The sequence below is a fragment of the Ranitomeya imitator genome, chromosome 2, assembly GCF_032444005.1.
Source record: "Ranitomeya imitator isolate aRanImi1 chromosome 2, aRanImi1.pri, whole genome shotgun sequence".
In the NCBI taxonomy this organism is placed as follows: Eukaryota; Metazoa; Chordata; class Amphibia; order Anura; family Dendrobatidae; genus Ranitomeya; species Ranitomeya imitator.
The window spans coordinates 364,636,943-364,656,709 of NC_091283.1; the positions used below are offsets into that span (position 1 = coordinate 364,636,943).

At 43.2% G+C, this 19,767-nt stretch overlaps 2 protein-coding genes across 2 annotated transcripts in view; both read right to left on the reverse strand.

The window, feature by feature from the left end:
• Window positions 1-689: 689 nt before the first annotated feature.
• LOC138666584 (zinc finger protein 585A-like) overlaps window positions 690-19,767 on the reverse strand; it is a 62,951-nt gene continuing 43,873 nt past the window's right edge. Inside the window, exons 8-11 of the mRNA XM_069754785.1 lie at window positions 12,432-12,544; window positions 12,165-12,255; window positions 11,000-11,084; window positions 690-1,937 (exon numbers count right to left, since the gene is read on the reverse strand). Of these exons, the coding sequence (XP_069610886.1) occupies window positions 806-1,937; window positions 11,000-11,084; window positions 12,165-12,255; window positions 12,432-12,544 (1,421 nt within the window). The 3' untranslated portion in view covers window positions 690-805. The remainder of the gene's footprint in view (window positions 1,938-10,999; window positions 11,085-12,164; window positions 12,256-12,431; window positions 12,545-19,767) is intronic.
• LOC138663896 (gastrula zinc finger protein XlCGF66.1-like) lies at window positions 1,938-13,308 on the reverse strand. Its single transcript, XM_069750268.1, has 5 exons — window positions 13,143-13,308; window positions 12,834-13,013; window positions 12,432-12,751; window positions 12,165-12,255; window positions 1,938-2,226 (listed from the first exon to the last, which is right to left on the reverse strand). Exons 1-3 carry the CDS (start codon window positions 13,215-13,217, stop codon window positions 12,611-12,613), a joined length of 396 nt encoding a protein of 131 aa, XP_069606369.1. The 5' UTR covers window positions 13,218-13,308; the 3' UTR covers window positions 1,938-2,226; window positions 12,165-12,255; window positions 12,432-12,610.

The window sequence follows — 19,767 nt, forward strand, 5'->3', positions numbered from 1 at the left end:
ATGGTCAGGAGTTTTTGCAAACTCCCTTCCCTTTTAGAACATTTAATCTTTACAATGCCATAGATTTTAAATGTGTGGTGTCACCATTGTGCCCATTTACGAAATGTTTGACTGATCCAGAATATGATTCATTTTTAGTGCTAATGTTGGAAAGATGTTCCGAGATGCGTGTCTTAAAGGGAACCGGTCACCCTGAAAATCGAAGGTGAGCTAAGCCCACCGGCATCAGGAGCTTATCTACAGCATTCTGTAATGCTGTAGATAAGCCCCCGATGTATCCTGAAACATGAGAAAAAGAGGTTAGATTATACTCACCTGGGCGGTCCGGTCCGGGGCCTCCCATCTTCTTACGATGATGTCCTTTTCTTGTCTTCACGCTGCGGGAAAGGTCAGAGAGGCCTGGCGCCTGCGCACTGCAGTACTTTGCTCTGCCCTCAACAGGGCAGACAAAGTACGCCTGCGACGGAGCCACAGCATGAAGACAAGAAGAGGATGTCATCGTAAGGAGATTGGAGGCCCCGGACTGGACCGCGACGCCCATCGGATCGGACCGCCCGCCCAGGTGAGTATAATCTAACCTCTTTTTCTCATCTTTCAGGAAATATCGTGGGCTTATCTACAGCATTACAGAATGCTGTAGATAAGCCCCTGATGCCGGTGGGCTTAGCTCACCTTCGATTTTGGGGGCGACAGGTTCCCTTTAAGTTTTCCGCACAGACTACATATCTCTGATATCTGTTTTCTTGTACAATTTGTAAATGCAATATGTGGCTTGTGATGTGTTTTTATTATCAAAATATGATTTTCAAGTAAAACATTTCTCATCTAATACATGAGAATATATATTCCTATGAGTTCTTTGATGTTGAAGAAGATGTGATTTGTTGGTAAAACATTTCTCACATTCTGAACATGAATATGGCTTCTCCCCTGTGTGAATTCTCCTATGTTTCACAAGATCTGATTTTTCTGTAAACATCTCATATTCTGAACACGAAAATGGCTTCTCCCCTGTGTGAGTTCTCTGATGTGGAACAAGATTTGATTTATCTACAAAATGCTTTCCACATTCTGAACATGAATATGGCTTCTCCCCTGTGTGATTTTTCTGATGTATAGCAAGATTTGATTTATCTGCAAAACATTTTCCACATTCTGAACATGAAAATGGCTTCTCCCCTGTGTGAATTCTCCTATGTTTCACAAGATCTGATTTTTCTGTAAAACATTTCTCACATTCTGAACAGGAAAATGGCTTCTGTCCTGTGTGAGTTCGATGATGTGTAACAAGATTTGATTGATCTGCAAAGCATTTCCCACATTCTAAACATGAAAATGGCTTTTCCCCTGTGTGAGTTCTCTGATGTGTAGCAAGATTTGATTTATTTGCAAAACATTTCCCACATTCTGAACACGAAAATGGTTTCTCCCCTGTGTGAGTTCTCTGATGTGTAACAAGATTTGATTTATCTACAAAATGCTTTCCACATTCTGAACATGAATATGGCTTCTCCCCTGTGTGATTTTTCTGATGTGTAGCAAGATTTGATTTATCTGCAAAACATTTTCCACATTCTGAACATGAAAATGGCTTCTCCCCTGTGTGAATTCTCTGATGTCTAAACAGATTTGATTTCACTGCAAAACAAAAACCACATTCTGAACAAGAAAATGTCCTCTCCCCTGTGTGAGTTCTCTGGTGTCTAACAAGATGTGTTTTTTGATTAAAACATTTCCCACAATTGACACATGAAAAATGCTTATCTGAGTTATTTCTTTGGAAAATAAGATTTGATCCCTTTGCAAACAATGTCCCACATTCTGAACATGAATATGGTTTGTCTCCTGTGTGATCTCTCTCATGTCTAACAAGGTCTGATTTCTGGTTAAAATATTTTCCACACTCTGAAGAGGAAATTCTTTTCTCCCGTGGGTGACTTTTTTAATGTGTAACAAAAGACGTTTTGAGGGAAAAACTTTTTCCATATTCTGAACCTGAAAATGAATTCTCTTCTATATGATCAATTGGATTTTTAGGGTCTCTTTCATGACTTTTATCTTTTTTAATAGTCTGTGATAGCTCAGAAAAAAGATCTTTGCTCTGAAAGGGTGATGATATATCTGGGATAATAGGATACACTTGAGTTATACCTTGTGTGTTAAAAACTTAATCCGATTTAAAAATTGAAGATGTCAGATGTCTTTTTGATCTCCGATCACAGCAATCTGCAAAAAGAATAAAATCAATCATTATTTTTCAATAAAATAACCCTATTCATATAGTCTAAGGGGTATCATTTCTCCTTATGGAGATTGACATACCATCTCTGGCTTGTCAAGGTAAGGAGGCTTATTTGCCGTGCAATGCTCCTCTGGGAACTATAATATGCAAATTGCCTCTTCTGAGAAAAACAGGACTTAAACTCTATAGCGCCACCTGTTGGAAGTAGCGATCCTACAAGTCACAATGAACCCTTTAACGAGTCGTGCAATATGACTTAGGATAAAAGCCAAATTAGTATCTCAAACACATGCAGTGTTCACTACTGAACACTGAAGGGCATGCAATGAAAGACTACGTCCTGAAACCAGTGCCAGAGTCAGGATGTACTTTGTGGGCGGAGTTTGTACGGCCCACGAAGGATGGTATAAATTTCCAAATGGCAATACAATACAAGACTTGGTTTATTTAAACAAGGATACAGAAATAATACTTGTTGGTACAATACTGTAACTTTCTCTGAAGCTTCTGTCGTTGGTTGCTGCTGGTGAGAAATTGATAACTTCACAAGTCCAGCACAAGCGGTCCCTGTCTCACAGCAACTCTGACTATAACATGGCTGCCTAGAGCAAGTGACCCACCAACTGCCGTGTGACACCACATTGTCACGACACAACTGTCGGGTGACCCGGGACCAGGGGCTCCTCCCTGTCCTTAACACTAGGGGGCACCCAGCTCGCTCTATTCCCAGTGATACTTCTGAAGGTGAAGATGCTGGGGCCTCCACCTTTGCCTTATCTCCTGAGTCAGCCCTCTGTCTGTTCTCTTCCCCCACCCAGGGAAGAGGGGCACTACTGTGCACCGTAGAACACCAACAAGACAAATATGGCAAACACAAACAGGGGTTAACAGAAAACTGCAGGCATACAAAATATTCACTCACATATAACAGAGGAATGCACCGGGGCGTGGAGGTATGGGAATAAACCAAAATAGAGGATAGGGAATTACCACACTTTCAAACCAGGCAACAGTCACAGATAACCCCTCCATCACTCCTCATATGAACACCTCTCCCTCCGGAAGCCATGCAGCAAATGCTAGCTCTGACATGGATTTGCATCAGAGCCCAGATTATATAGGGTAAAGGAGTGGCTAATTGAGTTGAGCTGCGAGCTCAGTGATTTCCAACATGGCCGATTAACCTCTGTTCTGCCAGATGGAATAAACACCATTAAAATGAAGGAGAAGTGCTTCTTCTCAGCGTCGGAGTAGGAGCAATCAGATGCTGTGGTCTTCTGGCTCCACAATGTCACGGTAACCCCGTAACACAAGCTTAGTATGAACGAACGTACGCTGATTGGAATGAACAAGAGCTAAACAAATACTAACCAGAAGATGGCGGCGTAGCAAGAGAATACATCAAGCAGTTTACAAACAAATGCAGAAGTTATTTTATAAAATATGCAAACCAAACAGCTGAATAATAATTATCTCTGGGGGAACAGCACATACTTATCCAGTAAAAAACATGCGCCCACTCATGTTCATTATTTGTCAGTGGAGAATCAGAGGGTTTCCATGTTATTAGTGAAAAAGCATTTGAAAAGCAACATGGCTTCAATAAATCAATCTAACAAATTCTATGCTCCCAAATTGGGTATGGGGTGTAGAGAGATGGTGTGTTCCACTCCAAGGTGTTCTCCAGGTTGCCTTTCCTGAGCTTCGATCTTCCGGCTCTCGTTTAGTAGTTGTTGGAAACTACACTGCATTAGGCCTACAAATTGGGTATGGGGTGTAGAGAGATGGTGTGTTCCACTCCAAGGTGTTCTCCAGGTTGCCTTTCCTGAGCTTCGATCTTCCGGCTCTCGTTTAGTAGTTGTTGGAAACTACACTGCATTAGGCCTACAAATTGGGTATGGGGTGTAGAGAGATGGTGTGTTCCACTCCAAGGTGTTCCCCAGGTTTCCTCTCCATTGCTTCGATCTTCCGGCTCTCGTTTAGTAGTTCTTGGAAACTACACTGCATTAGGCCTACTAATTGGGTATGGGGTGTAGAGAGATGGTGTGTTCCACTCCAAGGTGTTCCCCAGGTTTCCTCGCCATTGCTGCAATCTTAATGCTCTCGTTTAGTAGTTGTTGGAAACTACACTGCATTAGGCCTACAAATTGGGTATGGGGTGTAGAGAGATGGTGTGTTACACTCCAAGGTGTTCTCCAGGTTGCCTTTCCTGAGCTTCTATCTTCAGGCTCTCATTAAATTGTGGTTAAATGGAACAACTGCATTTGGCGTACTAGTTGGTTTGGGGCCTACTATCGGTGTCTGCCACTCCTTGCTGTTCTCCTGGTTTCCTGTCCTGAAATTCCATTTTCAGGCTCTCGTTAAGTAGTTGTTAATGTTAGACTGCATTTGGCCTACTAGTTGGGTTGGGGCCTACTATCGGTGTATGCCACTCCTTGCTGTTCTCCTCCACTGAACAAAGCTGTGCCGCCTGTTTACTACGGTTGCCAATTTTGAACTGCATTTAGAATACTTACTGATTTGGGCCTACTCTCTGTGTCAGCCTCTCATTCCAGTTGTCCTCCACTGCAATGCCCCCTGGTTAGTCCTGTGTTACCAATTTTGAACTGCATTTAGCCAACTTTATTCTTTGGGCCTATATCTGTGTTTCCTCCTCATCCTGCCCATTGCCCAGCCAGTGATAGATGAGTCTGCTGGTACATTGACCCATAACGCAAAATTCCCCGTGCACGCTACACAGCAAGATTGGGACCCTGCTGAAAGTCAGGTTCCTCTTCCCGCATACCATACCACCTTACACGGGGACAAAGAGGAAGGTGCAGATGAAAGTGCAGGTTCCTTCATCAGGTGGGGGGAGGAATACTAGTTGGCGACGTCACTGGCACAGGGCCTCTCATAGTACGCAAAAGTGTTGCTGCCGGTGGGAGGCGCCCCCGCCGTGCAAACACACCGCTGTACTTTGAGGGGCCCTGTGCCAGTGCCAATGCCAACGAGTGGGCCCCCCTGCTTGCTCAGGATCACAGCACTTGCAAAGTTGAAATACTTACCTCTCCCTGCTCCACTGCCGTGACGTGGTCCAGATTTACTGGGCCCACTAATTACTTGAACCAGCCCTACCCCCCACAACTTTAGCCAAATGACCCCCAATTTCAAATGCCTTCCAATTATTATAAGCTAAATTACGATTGACAAGCTTCTGTAACAAGAATGGATGTTTTTGCCATTAAAATGGGCAGTGTAGGTGTTTTCCTGGCCTCCACTCACTGCCGACTAAGCTCCCCCATTGACTTGCATTGGGTTTCGTGTTTCGGGCGATACCCGACTTTTCGCCATAATCGGCCGATTCCACTCGACTCGACTTCTAAGATAGTCGGGTTTCGCGAAACACGACTCGACTCTAAAAAGGTCAAGGTCGCTCAACCCTAGTCTGCAGGTGTCACATTGCGTTTGCAGAGCCCCTAAACAGTACCTAAACAGTAGAAACCCCCCACAATTTTTCCTCGTCCTTCTGATACCCGCACTGTGCTCAAACCACAAATAGCAGCAATTTTTTTGTCTTCACTGTAGCAGGAACAACCCACCTAACAATTTACATTATGAGTACATTCAGAAGCACAAGGTGGGCACTAAAATGGCATATTTGCCATTTGTGCCTGCAAACTCTGTGTTCCAATAGCCATAGAGAATCTTTCATTTTTTTAATTCGCCTTATTTTTATTTACAGGAAAGAAACTCAAGATTTAACAAACGCAGTTTCTTATAGTATAGTATAGTCATTTGTTGACACCCCCCCAAAAAAAACAGGTTTGGCAAAATTGCTTTAACACATGAAAACTTGTTGTGAAAGTGTCCTTGTATAGCAATGGTATATTTAAGTATATAAGCAAAGCCACCTCTCCGGAGTTAATCTTCTGTGCGTGGCCGCATCACCTCCAACTGTCCTTTCCATTGACACCAGCAGTGCGCATGCACGCCCTGCGAGCCTTACTAACTTCCGGCTCACAGCAATAGGTGACCATAATGCGTTCCAATTAGCTGCGGGCAGTCAGGCTACATAGGAGCAATATATGCTGCCTCATGCCGCATGCGTCATTAATAAATGACGTAGCAACATTCCATTTGTTGGTCCTTCTTTTTATGCAGCACCAGTCTTCCACCCTGACACATCCCTGGAAGAAGCTGGACAAAACGCGAGTCGGCGTGGAGAGACCCCGTGCCAGTCACATCCATCTGCAGAAAATCACTGGTTTCATCAACGTACTTTATTAATTTCAATAATTCTATTTCTTTTATTGCATATCTTCACATTATATTATAAGTACTGTATTTTTCGGACCATAAGAATCTACTTTTTTCCCTTAAAAATTTGGGAGGAAAGTGTGGGGTGCATCTTATGGTCCAAATGTAACATGTGGGGGGGGGGGCAGCGGCGGAGTGGGATCGCACTGGGGTCCCACTGGTAGGAGGCAGGAAAATGTACCCGCTGCAGTAATCTGGCATTGGGGAAACCACATGGTCCTGATGCTTAAAGTGAAGGAATATTCATTAGCTGCTTCCCCGACCACCTGTCAGTGCCGGGCAGTGAACAGAAGCAGCAAATGAATACTCCTTCACTTCAACAGGGACACACATGGTTTCCCCAGGGCCAGATTCCTGCAGGGGCTGGGGAGATCTGTGTATCCAGTGGAGGAGGGGAGAGGAGCAGGGGGCCAGAGCAGAGATCACTGTATATCTGCTCTGCTGAGTGCCCCGATATAGGACCTGTGTGAGGTCATGAAGAGGGCGGGCTGGAGCATCACATGACTGCACAGAGTCCTCCCACTTCATGATGTCATCAGGTCCTGCAGACACTTTACTGAAAACAATGCAGCTTCCTCGGTTGTGATGCTCCAGCCCTTCATTACCTGTCACCACAGCATGGCTGGCTGGCTGCAGGACCTGCACAGCCTATACAAGTTAGTATTAATTAAAAGTTTGTTAATTACAACGCATAAAAATGCACTCTGCCACTCCTGAGGTGAACTGTAACTCCCAGCATGTCATAGGATCTGTAGGACATGCTGGGAGTTCTAGTTCTCCCAAAAAGCAGCACTCTAGCGTTATTTTTCAGTGCTGGAGTAGTGCTTTAAATATAAGCCCTGAGCCCCCATTCTTATACTCACCCTCCAGTGTCTTCATATAGTACTTCACAGACACCACACTGGTCCCACAGCACCATCTTCTACCCGCAGCTTCCAACATAATAACATACTATTATATATAATAACAACATATATAATAGTATGTTATGTATGTTATTAACCCCTTTCTGCCCTAGGACAGAATAGTACGTCCGATGGCATAACCCCCGCATCAAAGCCAGGGCATGTCAGCTGTTTTGTGCATGCAATAGGTGCGGGTGGAATCACGATCCATCCGCACCTATTAACTAGTTAAATGCCGCTGTCAAACTCTGACAGCAGCATTTAACAAGCGCTTCCAGCCATCCAAACGGAAATGTGCGCACCGCTGACCACCATCACGTGATCAGGGGTCATCAGTCGTCGGCATAACAACCAGAGGTCTTCTTGAGACCTCTATGGGTGTTGATGCCGGATTGTTATGAGCGCTACCCTGTGGTCGGCGCTTATAGCAATGCAGTAATTCTGCTACATAGGGGCGATCTGAGCATCGCTCCTATGTAGCAGAGCTGATCAAGTTGTGGCAGCTTCTAGCCTCCCATAGAGGCTATTGAAGCATGCCAAAATTTAAAAAAATATGTTTTGAAAAATATGAAAAAAAAATAAAAGTTTAAATCACCCCCTTTTGCCCCATTCATAATAAAACACTAAATTAAACCTACACATATTTGGTATCACCGCGTTCAGAATCGCCCGATCTATCAATAAAAAAAAGGATTAACCGGATAGCTAAACTGCGTAGCGATAAAAAAAAAGTCAAACCGCCAGAATTAATTTTTTTGGGTCGCCGCGACATTGCAGTAAAATGCAATAACAGGTGATCAAAAGAATGCATCTGCACAAACGTGGTATCATTAAAAATGTCAGCTCGGCACGCAAAAAATAAGCAACCACTCAACTTGAAATCATTAAAAATGAAAACGCTATGGGTATCGGAAAATTGCACAATTTTTTTTTTTTTTAAGCAAACATTGTTGGTTTTTTTTCACCACTTAGATAAAAAAGAACCTAGACATGTTTGGTGTCTATGAACTCGTAATGACCTGGAGAATCATAATAGCAGGTCAGTTTTAGCATTTAGCGAACCTTGCCAAAAAGCCAAACTTAAAACAAGTGTGAGATTGCACTTTTTTTCAATTTCACCGCACTTGGAATTTTTTCCCCATTTTCGAGTACAAGCATGCTAAAACCAATGATGTCGTTCAAAAGTACAACTCGTCCCACAAAAAATAAGCCCTCACATGGCCATACTGACAGAAAAATAAAAAAAGTTATTACTCTGGGAAGGAGGGGAGTCAAAATGAAAAAACAAAAAAAAAAAGCTAGGGTCATGAAGGGGTTAAATATTTACCACATTTTTTGTTTGAAATATTTTTTTCCTTATTTTCCACCTCTAAAACCTGGGTGTGTCTTATAGTCCGGTGCGTCTTATAGTCCAAAAAATACGGTATGTACTGTACCTCAGACCTCATATTTAAATATGTATATCTAAATATGGACACTAGTGATGAGCGAGTATACTCGTTACTTGAGATTTCCCGAGCATGCTCAGGTGGTCTCCGAGCATTTCAGCATGCTCGGAGATTTAGTTTATGTCTCCACAGCTGCATGATTTGCGGCTGCTAGACAGGCTGAATACCTGTGAGGAATGCCTGTTTGTTAGGGAATCCTCACATGTAATCAAGCTGTCTAGCAGCCGCAAATCATGCAGCTGCGTTGACATAAACTAAATCTCTGAGCACGCTGAAATACTCGGAGACCACCCAAGCATGCATGGGAAATCCCGAGTAACTAATGGACACCTGTCTTTGTTCCCCTTGGATCTTGGAATACTCCCTATTTGTTTGGTCACCAGTATTTGTTACAGATTAACATTTTGGCTATATCTGTGCCCCTCTTATGAGGCTTCTTTTTACATATACGGTATTTAATATATAGTTACATAGTTACATAGTTATTAAGGTTGAAGGAAGACTATAAGTCCATCTAGTTCAACCCATAGCCTAACCTAACATGCCATAACATGTTGATCCAGAGGAAGGCAAAAAAAACCATGTGGCAAAGAGTAAGCTCCACATTGGAGAAAAAAATTCCTTCCCGACTCCACATACGGCAATCAGACTAGTTCCCTGGATCAACGCCCTATCAAGGAATCTAGTGTATATACCCTGTAACATTATACTTTTCCAGAAAGGTATCCAGTCCCCTCTTAAATTTAAGTAATGAATCACTCATTACAACATCATACGGCAGAGAGTTCCATAGTCTCACTGCTCTTACAGTAAAGAATCCACGTCTGTTATTTTGCTTAAACATTTTTTCCTCCAAACGCAGAGGATGCCCCCTAGTCCCAGTTTCAGGTCTATGATTAAAAAGATCATCAGAATGGTCCTTGTACTGTCCCCTCATATATTTATACATTAATATAAGATCACCCCTTAGTCTTCGTTTTTCCAAACTAAATAGCCCCAAGTGCAATAACCTATCTTGGTATTGCAGACCCCCCAGTCCTCTAATAACCTTGGTCGCTCTTCTCTGCACCCGCTCTAGTTCAGCTATGTCTTTCTTATACACCGGAGACCAGAACTGTGCACAGTATTCTAAGTGTGGTCGAACTAGTGACTTGTATAGAGGTAAAATTATGTTCTCCTCATGAGCATCTATGCCTCTTTTAATGCATATCATTATTTTATTTGCCTTTGTAGCAGCTGCCTGACACTGGCCACTGAATATGAGTTTGTCATCCACCCATACACCCAGGTCTTTTTCATTGACGGTTTTGCCCAGAGTTTTAGAATTAAGCACATAATTATACATCTTATTTCTTCTACCCAAGTGCATGACCTTACATTTATCCCCATTAAAGCTCATTTGCCATTTATCAGCCCAAGCCTCTAGTTTACATAAATCATCCTGTAATATAAAATTGTCCTCCTCTGTATTGATTACCCTGCAGAGTTTAGTGTCATCTGCAAATATTGAAATTCTACTCTGCATGCCCCCTACAAGGTCATTAATAAATATGTTAAAAAGAAGAGGGCCCAATACTGATTCCTGTGGTACCCAACTGCTAACCGCTACCCAGTCCGAGTGTGCTCCATTAATAAACACCCTTTGTTTCCTATCCCTGAGCCAGCTCTCAACCCACTTGCACATATTTTCCCCTATCCCCATTATTCTCATTTTATGTATCAACCTTTTGTGTGGCACCGTATCAAAAGCTTTTGAAAAGTCCATATACACTACATCCACTGGGTTCCCTTGGTCCAATCCGGAACTTACCTCTTCATAGAAACTGATCAAATTAGTCTGACATGAACGGTCCCTAGTAAACCCATGTTGATACTGGGTAATGAGGTTATCCCTCTTCAGATACTCCAGTATAGCATCCCTTAGAATGCCCTCCAGGATTTTACCCACAGTAGAGGTTAAGCTTACTGGCCTATAATTTCCGAGTTCAGTTTTTGTCCCCTTTTTGAATATTGACCCTGTTATTATGGAGTCTTTAAAGATTAAAAATTACATCATATAGATGGTTAACAGAGTGTGGGGGCTTCCTCTTTATCCCCATCGGCACCCTGAGATCATGATTGTGTGGTCTTGATGGTTGCCATGCAATTCACGGCCAAATAGCGGCCTTAGAGTCTCCCGGCTACAGCGGCCTGTTCAAAAGTTAGTGACATTTAGGTGGTAAAAATAAAATTTTTCTGTTTCTGTTATGCCACTTTACATTAATTCCTGAAATCACCTGAAGGGTTAATAAACTACGTGACAGCAGTTTTCAATATGTCAGGGGGTGCTGGTATCACTTTTGGGGGTCTTCCAATACATAGGACCCTCAAAGTCACTTCAAACTTGGTTAAGTTCCCAAAATGTTAAAGCTCCTAAAATGCTAACAAAATAAAAGAACATTTTACAAATGGCGCTGATGTAAAGCAAACATGTGGGAAATGTTATTTAATAATGTTTTTCTATGGCATGACAATCAGGATTAAAGGGATAATCATTCAGAGTAAGAAAATTGAACCATTTTTTGTCACTTGTTTTATATTTTTTATAAATAAACAAAACATATAGACCTAAATTTACCATTATCATAAATTATAATGTGCCACGAAAGAAAAATCTCAATCACTGGGATTTCTTGAGGAATTCCAGAGTTATTACCACATAAAGTGACACTGGTTAGATTTTAAAAATGTGGCTCCGTCACTAAGGGGTTCAAATTATTTGTGTTTCATAAATTTTGGCAAATGCCAGATGTAAATAAAAGCAAAACAAATCAACCTAAATTTATTACCAACAAATTACAATATGCCACAGGAAAAAACAATCTTCGAAACACTGAGATGAGAAGAAGCTCCAGACTCATTGTCACATAAAGTGACATGTTATATTTGAATGGAGCCTGGTTGGAAAAAAACTGGCTGTGGGAAGGGGTTAAATCAGGTTAATCACACCACAATCAAACATATCGCACAAAGCAAACCTGTATAAATAGATGTAGAAAGAAATATTAACATCCACAACAAAACCATATGTTTGAAAAGAGAGCTCTAACTCTAAATTTGAGTATTGTCAAAGTAATTGGGACAGATAGGGGTAAAGGACCATGCTGTTGTCTACAGTAGAATAGTGACCATCTGATTGTGATATGGCCGGACTACACAACCGATAAAGTAACCACAGCCAGTGACTGATAAGAATCTGTGACTTCACTATATTTAGTGGTTACTACTCACGTGGCCGGTTATCTGTAGGAATCTCCTCCTTACAGCATTCATCACTCCACACATATGTCTCTGTAGTATTAATATGGGTCAGATCTTCACCCTGAAACAAATATTTTAAAAGTCACAGCCAGATGGAGAAGTCTCATCTATGATCAGTTCTAATCCCGCCATCTCCACTAATCTCATTACACAAGTATAAAACATATAATACTGGTGAATAAAACAAGACAAGACCTTCATAGCCATCTACACATCATAGGGGAGATCTCATCACACCTTCTCTCCATCTAACTGATGATCCTGAGGAACATCGGGATTTTCTTGTTTACAATCCTGAGGAAGAAGAGGACGGCGACATCTCTCTGGTGTTGTCCTCTTACTGGATAGAACTGGAGGAAACGCATACAAGGATTGAATTCATTCTTTACATACAGATAATTATAGGCCGTGTGTATTTAGTCCTGTCTATTACCTGGTGATGTGAGGGACTGGGGAACCTCCATCATGACGTCCTTGTACAGATCTTTGTGTCCTTCTAAATACTCCCACTCCTCCATGGAGAAATTGATGGTGACATCCTGACACCTTATAGGAACCTGGCACATACAATGATACCGTCATCCCCCGATCCCTTCATAGCGTTACTGCATAATGTCCCAGCATTCCCAGTAGTGTCACCTCTCCAGTCAGCAGCTCAATCATCTTGTAGGTAAGTTCTAAGATCTGCTGCTCATTGATGTCCTTGTGTATCAGGGGGTGAGCTAGAGGCCCACTGATTGGGCTCAGGGGTCTTCCCCATCCCTCAGACACAGGGTCCTGACAGCGCTCACTTGAGGTCTTCTTCACTACTGTGCAATCCTGGTTATGGAGAGACACATTAATAAATCTCACTACAGATATTCCCAGAGTCCTCACCTCTCCAGTTCTGTCCATCTGTTATTCCCATAGATAAAAATGATGTAATGTGACATCATCAGAATCTCTCACCTCTCCAGTAAGCCGGAAGAGGATCTCTAGGGTGAGGTGTACTATCCTCTCCATCTTGTCCCTGTCTGTCTCCATCCCTGATGAGTCAATCAGGAAACTTCTCTTATATAGAAGATCTCCACTGAGAGGATCTGAATGGGAAGAAGATGAACCGATGTAACATCATAAAGAATCCCGTGTAATAATACAATTACTGGAGATAATAAGGGGAAACATATGAGGAGACAGAACGTATAGATGTTTTACTTTATCTTGTATGGACTTGAACAAAAGAAGAATTTCTTTATAAAGACATCTCCTCTAGTGTCTCAATCACTGGCTATGTTGGTCACTGCTTCAGCCACTGATTGGCTGCAGGGATCACATGTTCATCAGGATTGACCAAGAAACATAGAGCCTGGTGTGGGTCCCAAGCAATTGTGGCACAGTGGTTATAGTAGATAAATGGGAGATCTCTATAAACATATCTGGCCAAAGTCCGTCACAGACTACATCACCACCAGCCGCCTGTATGAATGTTTCCAGTCTTCACCCGGCTGTAATCTTCTATCATGTTAGATCTCATGTCTGATTCTCACACAGAAGCTTCAGGCATTTTATAGGGAATGTGTCACAAAATTAATTTTTTAATGTTTTGAACTGAAGTTTAATAATAAGTGTGTAAAATGACTCTCTTCTACCCCGGTCCTCCATATCTTCACTCCACGACATGAACAGCGCCACCGCTTTCTCTAACTCCACCCTCACATCAGCCATAGACTCAGTTGCCCCTCTCAAGCATGGCAAAGTGTGACAAATCAATTGGCAACCCTGGCATAACAATCTCACCAAAAAACTTCGACAAGCATCCAGGGTCGTGGAGCGGTGTTGGAAGAAAACACGCCTCTCAGACAACTTCACTGCTTTCAAACAAGCTACACTTACCTTCAAATTAGCCCTCACCTCTGCTAAACAGACCTATTTCACAAACCTTGTATCTTCGTTATCCTACAACCCAAAACAACTGTTCAGCACATTTAACTCTCTCCTCCACCCATCACTGCCACCTCCAACTCCCCTCATCTCTTCCGAGGAATTTGCCACCTACTTCAAAAACAAGATCGACCAAACAAGGCAAACCTTTACTGTTCCACCACCCCATCCATTCCATATACCAGACCTCTGCCCTTCCCTAATAACCTCCCTCTCCAACATCACTGAAGGAGAGCTTACTCACCTCCTTTCCCAATCACACTTCACCACCTGTGCACTTGACCCCATCCCTTCTCACCCGCTCCCCAACCTCACTAACGTGTTCATTCCAGCCCTAAACCACCTCTTCAACCTATCGCTATCTTCTGGTACCTTCCCCTCTGCCTTCAAACATGCCACCATCACACCCAGCCTCAAAAAAACTAACCTTGACCCAACTGCTATCGCCCCTTATCACTGCACCCGTTTGCTTCAAAACTCCTTGAGCAGCATGTCCTTGCTCAACTTTCCTCCCACCTCTCTCCTTGGCAACCTCCAATCTAGCTTCCGCCCCCACCACTCCACCGAAACTGCCCTGACCAAAATTACTAGTGACTTACTCACAGCCAAAACCAACAGACAGTTCTCCATCCTCCTCCTTCTTGACCTGTCCTCTGCATTCGACAGTCGACCACTAACTACTGCTACAGATTCTTTCTTCCCTTGACATCAAAGACCTTGCCTTATCCTGGATTGCCTCATACCTTTCCGACAGCACATTTAGCGTTTCCCATTCCCACACTACCTCCTTATCCCGCCCTCTCTCTGTTGGAGTCTCTCAAGGCTCTGTCCTAGGGCCCCTACTTTTTTCCATCTATACCTTTGGCCTAGGACAACTCATAAAGTCCCATGGCTTCCAGTACCACCTGTATGCAGACGACACTCAGATCTACCTCTCTGGCCCAGATGTCACCTCTCTGCTGTCCAGAATCCCGGAGTGTCTATCAGCCATATCGTCCTTCTTTACCTCTCGCTTTCTAAAACTCAATGTAGACAAAACCAAACTCATCATCTTTCCCCTATCTCGCGTATCCCCATCTCGCATATCCCCCCTACCTGACCTATTATGGTAAACGGCATCACGCTCTCTCCCACTCCTGAAATCCGCTGCCTCGGGGTAACTCTCGACTCTGCCCTGTCCTTCAAAACGCACATCCAAACTCTTGGCACCTACTGTCGCCTCCAACTCAAAAACAATTGCCAGAATCCATCCCGTCCTGAGCCCACAATCTACTAAAACTCTGCCCTCATCATCTCCCGCCTCGATTACTGCAACACCCTCCTCTGTGGCCTCCCCGCTAACTCTCTTGCATCACTCCAGTCTGTCCTCAACTCTGCTGCCCGGCTAATCCACCTCTCTCCTCACTGCTCCCGCTTCTCCCCTCTGCAAATCCCTCCACTGGCTCCCAATTCCCCAACGAATCCAGTTCAAACTACTAACGCTGATCTACAAAGCCATCCACAACCTGTCCCCTCCCTATATCTCTGAACTAATCTCCCAATATCTTCCCTCACGTAATCTTCGATCCTCCCAAGACCTCCTACTCTCCTACACACTTATTCGTTCCTCACACAACAGCCTCCAAGATTTCTCCAGAATATCCCCCATCCTCTGGAATTCCACGGCTCAACAGGTCCGATTATCCACCACCCTCAGATCCTTCAGACGGAACCTGAAATCCCATCTCTTCAGGAAAGCCTACAGCCTGCAATAACCATTCTGCCGCCTCACCACCAACCGATCTGCCGCCTCACCACCCGAGGTGCCGCCTCACCACCACCCGAGCTGCTGCCTCACCACCACCAGAGCTGCCGCTCCCTCGATTTTCTGTCTCTTCCCCATTATCCCATAGAATGTAAGTCTGCAAGGACAGGGTCCTCTCCCCTCTGTATCAGTCTGTCATTGTAAATTTGTTTACGGTAAAGGATATCTATAACTCTGTACATAACCCCTTTCTCAGGTACAGCACCATGGAATGGTGCTATATAAATAAATAATAATGGTGTATTTTTTTAATACTTTTTAACTTAGCCACTGGGAGCTGCCATTTCTATTTACTGATTTATAAGTGTCAGAGCATTACACTTGCACACTGCGAATACGGTAGCCCCTGGGCTGGGATACGAGCCCCTATCTCCTGTGATGTGGCTACCTCACCTGTTAACTGGGCACATCCCGTGCTACAATTTCCTTCCTTCATCAGTAATTACTGTCATCTGAGCAAAGCTGTCATATGATTGTGGCATTCAGATGACTGTAATTACTGACGAGCAGTAAACTTAAATCTGAGCCCAAGGGCTGAAGTGATGATTTCATTCAATGACATGTACGGACAGATGGATGAAGTCACCACCTCAGCCCTGGTGCCTGGACCCATTGAGCACACACTGGAAATTACTGTGATCTGAGCAGAGCAGTCATGCAGCTGCAGTGCTTGAATTACAGTAAATACTGGGGAGTTCATATTAGACACCAGGGATGCAACAAAGACTTCACCCAGTGGTGAGTACACGTGACTAGATGAAGTCACCACCGAAGCTCTTCTGCACTGACCTGTGCTCAAACCGCTGATCTTGGTGGGATTGGCTAACCTTCGAATACGTAAGGGGTACTACTCCCATCAGATCATATCAGGTCAGAGAAGAATCTTGCATGCTGAATTTTAGACGCTGATCATTTTATTCTCCCTGCAGATAATACTTTCGCTAGAAGACACCAAAGGAAAGCTCGACTCAGCTGAATGTTCCTGTGTATGGGGAAGTCAGGAGAGATCGCCATCAGCCCAATAACTGTTTGGCCGACAGCTATCTAATGTGTGTGGGGCCATTAGTATTAGGGTATGTGCACACGTAGAATTTTTCCGCAGTGGATTTGACAAATCCGCAGTGCAAAACCGCTGCGGTATTTCCTGTGGATTTATCGCGGTTTCTCTTGCAGGTGAGGCGCCCTCTGCTGGATGTCCTTCGAGCTTGGGAAAAATTCAGAAAAGTTCCCAGGCTCGAGTTCATATGAGGACAACCAGCAGAGGGCGCCTCACCGCGAATGAAGGTAACTACAGGTCATTGACCTAGTTTCCATTCATTCGCTGAGGTTTTACAGTCAGGAGCATAGCTGCATTATAGCAGAGCTCCTGGCTGTAAAAAAAATTAACCCCTTCAGATGGATTTACAAAGTGGGACGTTACAGATCCTCGGAAGGTATGTATATTGTTGGTTTATTATTTTTTCTTTGTCACAGAGCGAGGGTCTTCAGCCAATGGATTGAGCGTACAATAAAATATTACAACAAACGGTGTGTTTATTTCATTAAAATACTTTTTAATAATGTGTGTGTTTTTTTTAACTCTTTCATAAAATTGGATTAATAATGGATAGGTGTCATAATTGACGCCTCTCCATTATTAATCTGGCTTAATGTCACCTTACAATAGCAAGGTGGCACTAACCCTTCATTACCCCATATCCCACCGCTACACGGGAATGGGAAGAGAGTGGCCAAGTGCCAGAATAGGCGCATCTTCCAGATGTGCCTTTTCTGGGGTGGCTGGGGGCAGATGTTTTTAGCCAGGGGGGGCAAATAACCATGGACCCTCTCCAGGCTATTAATATCTGCCCTCAGTCACTGGCTTTACTACTCTGGCGGAGAAAATTGCGCGGGAGCCCACGCCAATTTTTTCCGCCATTTAACCCTTTAATTTAATAGCTAGAGCGCCCAAATTTTGCACATACACACTACTAACATTAGTAGTGTGGAATATGCAAAAAAAGGGGGAGATGAGATGGTTTACTGTATGTAAACCATGTCTCAAATCATGTTGGGTTTTTGAAGGAGATAGCAAAAGCCGGCAATTGAATTACCGGCTTTTAAGCTATCTCGCGCTGGATGAAATATTAATATATATATATGTGTCTCACTAATATATATATATATATATATATATATATATATATATATATATATATATGAGTCATGGCCAAAAGTATTCACACCCCTGCAATTCTGTCAGATAATACTCAGTTTCTTCCTGAAAATGATTGCAAACACAAATTATTTGGTATTATTATCTTCATTTAATTTGTCTTAAATGAAAAAAACACAAAAAGAATTGTCCTAAAGCCAAATTGGATATAATTCCACACCAAACATAAAAAAGGGGGTGGACAAAGGTATTGGCACCCTTTGAAAAATCATGTGATGCTTCTGTAATTTGTGTAATTAACAGCACCTGTAACTTACTTGTGGCACCTAACAGGTGTTGGCAATAACTAAATCACACTTGCAGCCAGTTGACATGGATTAAAGTTGACTCAACCTCTGTCCTGTGTCCTTGTGTGCACCACATTGAGCATGGAGAAAAGAAAGAATACCAAAGAACTGTCTGAGGACTTGAGAAACCAAATTGTGAGGAAGCATGAGAAATCTCAAGGCTTCAGGTCCATCTCCAAAGACCTGAATGTTCCTGTGTCTACAGTGCGCAGTGTCATCAAGAAGTGTAAAGCCCATGGCACTGTGGCTAACCTCCCTAGATGTGGACGGAAAAGAAAAATTGACAAGAGATTTCAATGCAAGATTGTGCGGATGTTGAATAAAGAACCTCGACTATCGACTAAACAAGTTCAAGCTGCCCTGCAGTCCGACGGTGCAACAGTGTCAACCAGTACTATCCGTCGGCATCTGAATGAAAAGGGACTGTATGGTAGGAGACCCAGGAAGACCCCACTTCTTACCCCGAGACATAAAAAAGCCAGGCTGGAGTTTGCCAAAACTTACCTGAAAAAGCCTACAACGTTTTGGAAGAATGTTCTCTGGTCAGATGAGACAAAAGGAGAGCTTTTTGGGCACAGGCATCAACATAGAGTTTACAGGAGAAAAAAAGAGGCATTCAAAGAAAAGAACACGGTCCCTACAGTCAAACATGGCGGAGGTTCCCTGATGTTTTGGGGTTGCTTTGCTGCCTCTGGCACTGGACTGCTTGACCGTGTGCATGGCATTACGAAGTCTGAAGACTACCAACAAATGTTTCAGCATAATGCACGGCCCAGTGTGAGAAAGCTGGGTCTCCCTCAGAGGTCATGGGTCTTCCAGCAGGACAATGACCCAAAAAACACTTCAAAAAGCACTAGAAAATGGTTTGAGAGAAAGCACTGGAGACTTCTAAGGTGGCCAGCAATGAGTCCAGACCTGAATCCCATAGAACACCTGTGGAGAGATCTAAAAATGGCAGTTTGGAGAAGGCACCCTTCAAATATCAGGGACCTGGAGCAGTTTGCCAAAGAAGAATGGTCTAAAATTCCAGCAGAGCATTGTAAGAAACTCATTGATGGTTACCGGAAGCAGTTGGTCATTGTTTTTTTTTTGCTAAAGGTTGTGCAACCAAGTATTAGGCTGAGGGTGCCAATACTTTTGTCTGGCCCATTTTTGGAGTTCTGTGTGAAATGATCAATGTTTTGCTTTTTGCTTCATTCTCTTTTGTGTTTTTTCATTGAAGACAAATTAAATGAAGATAATAATACCAAAGAATTTGTGATTGCAATCATTTTCAGGAAGAAACTGAGTATTATCTGACAGAATTGCAGGGGTGTGAATACTTTTGGCCATGACTGTATATATATG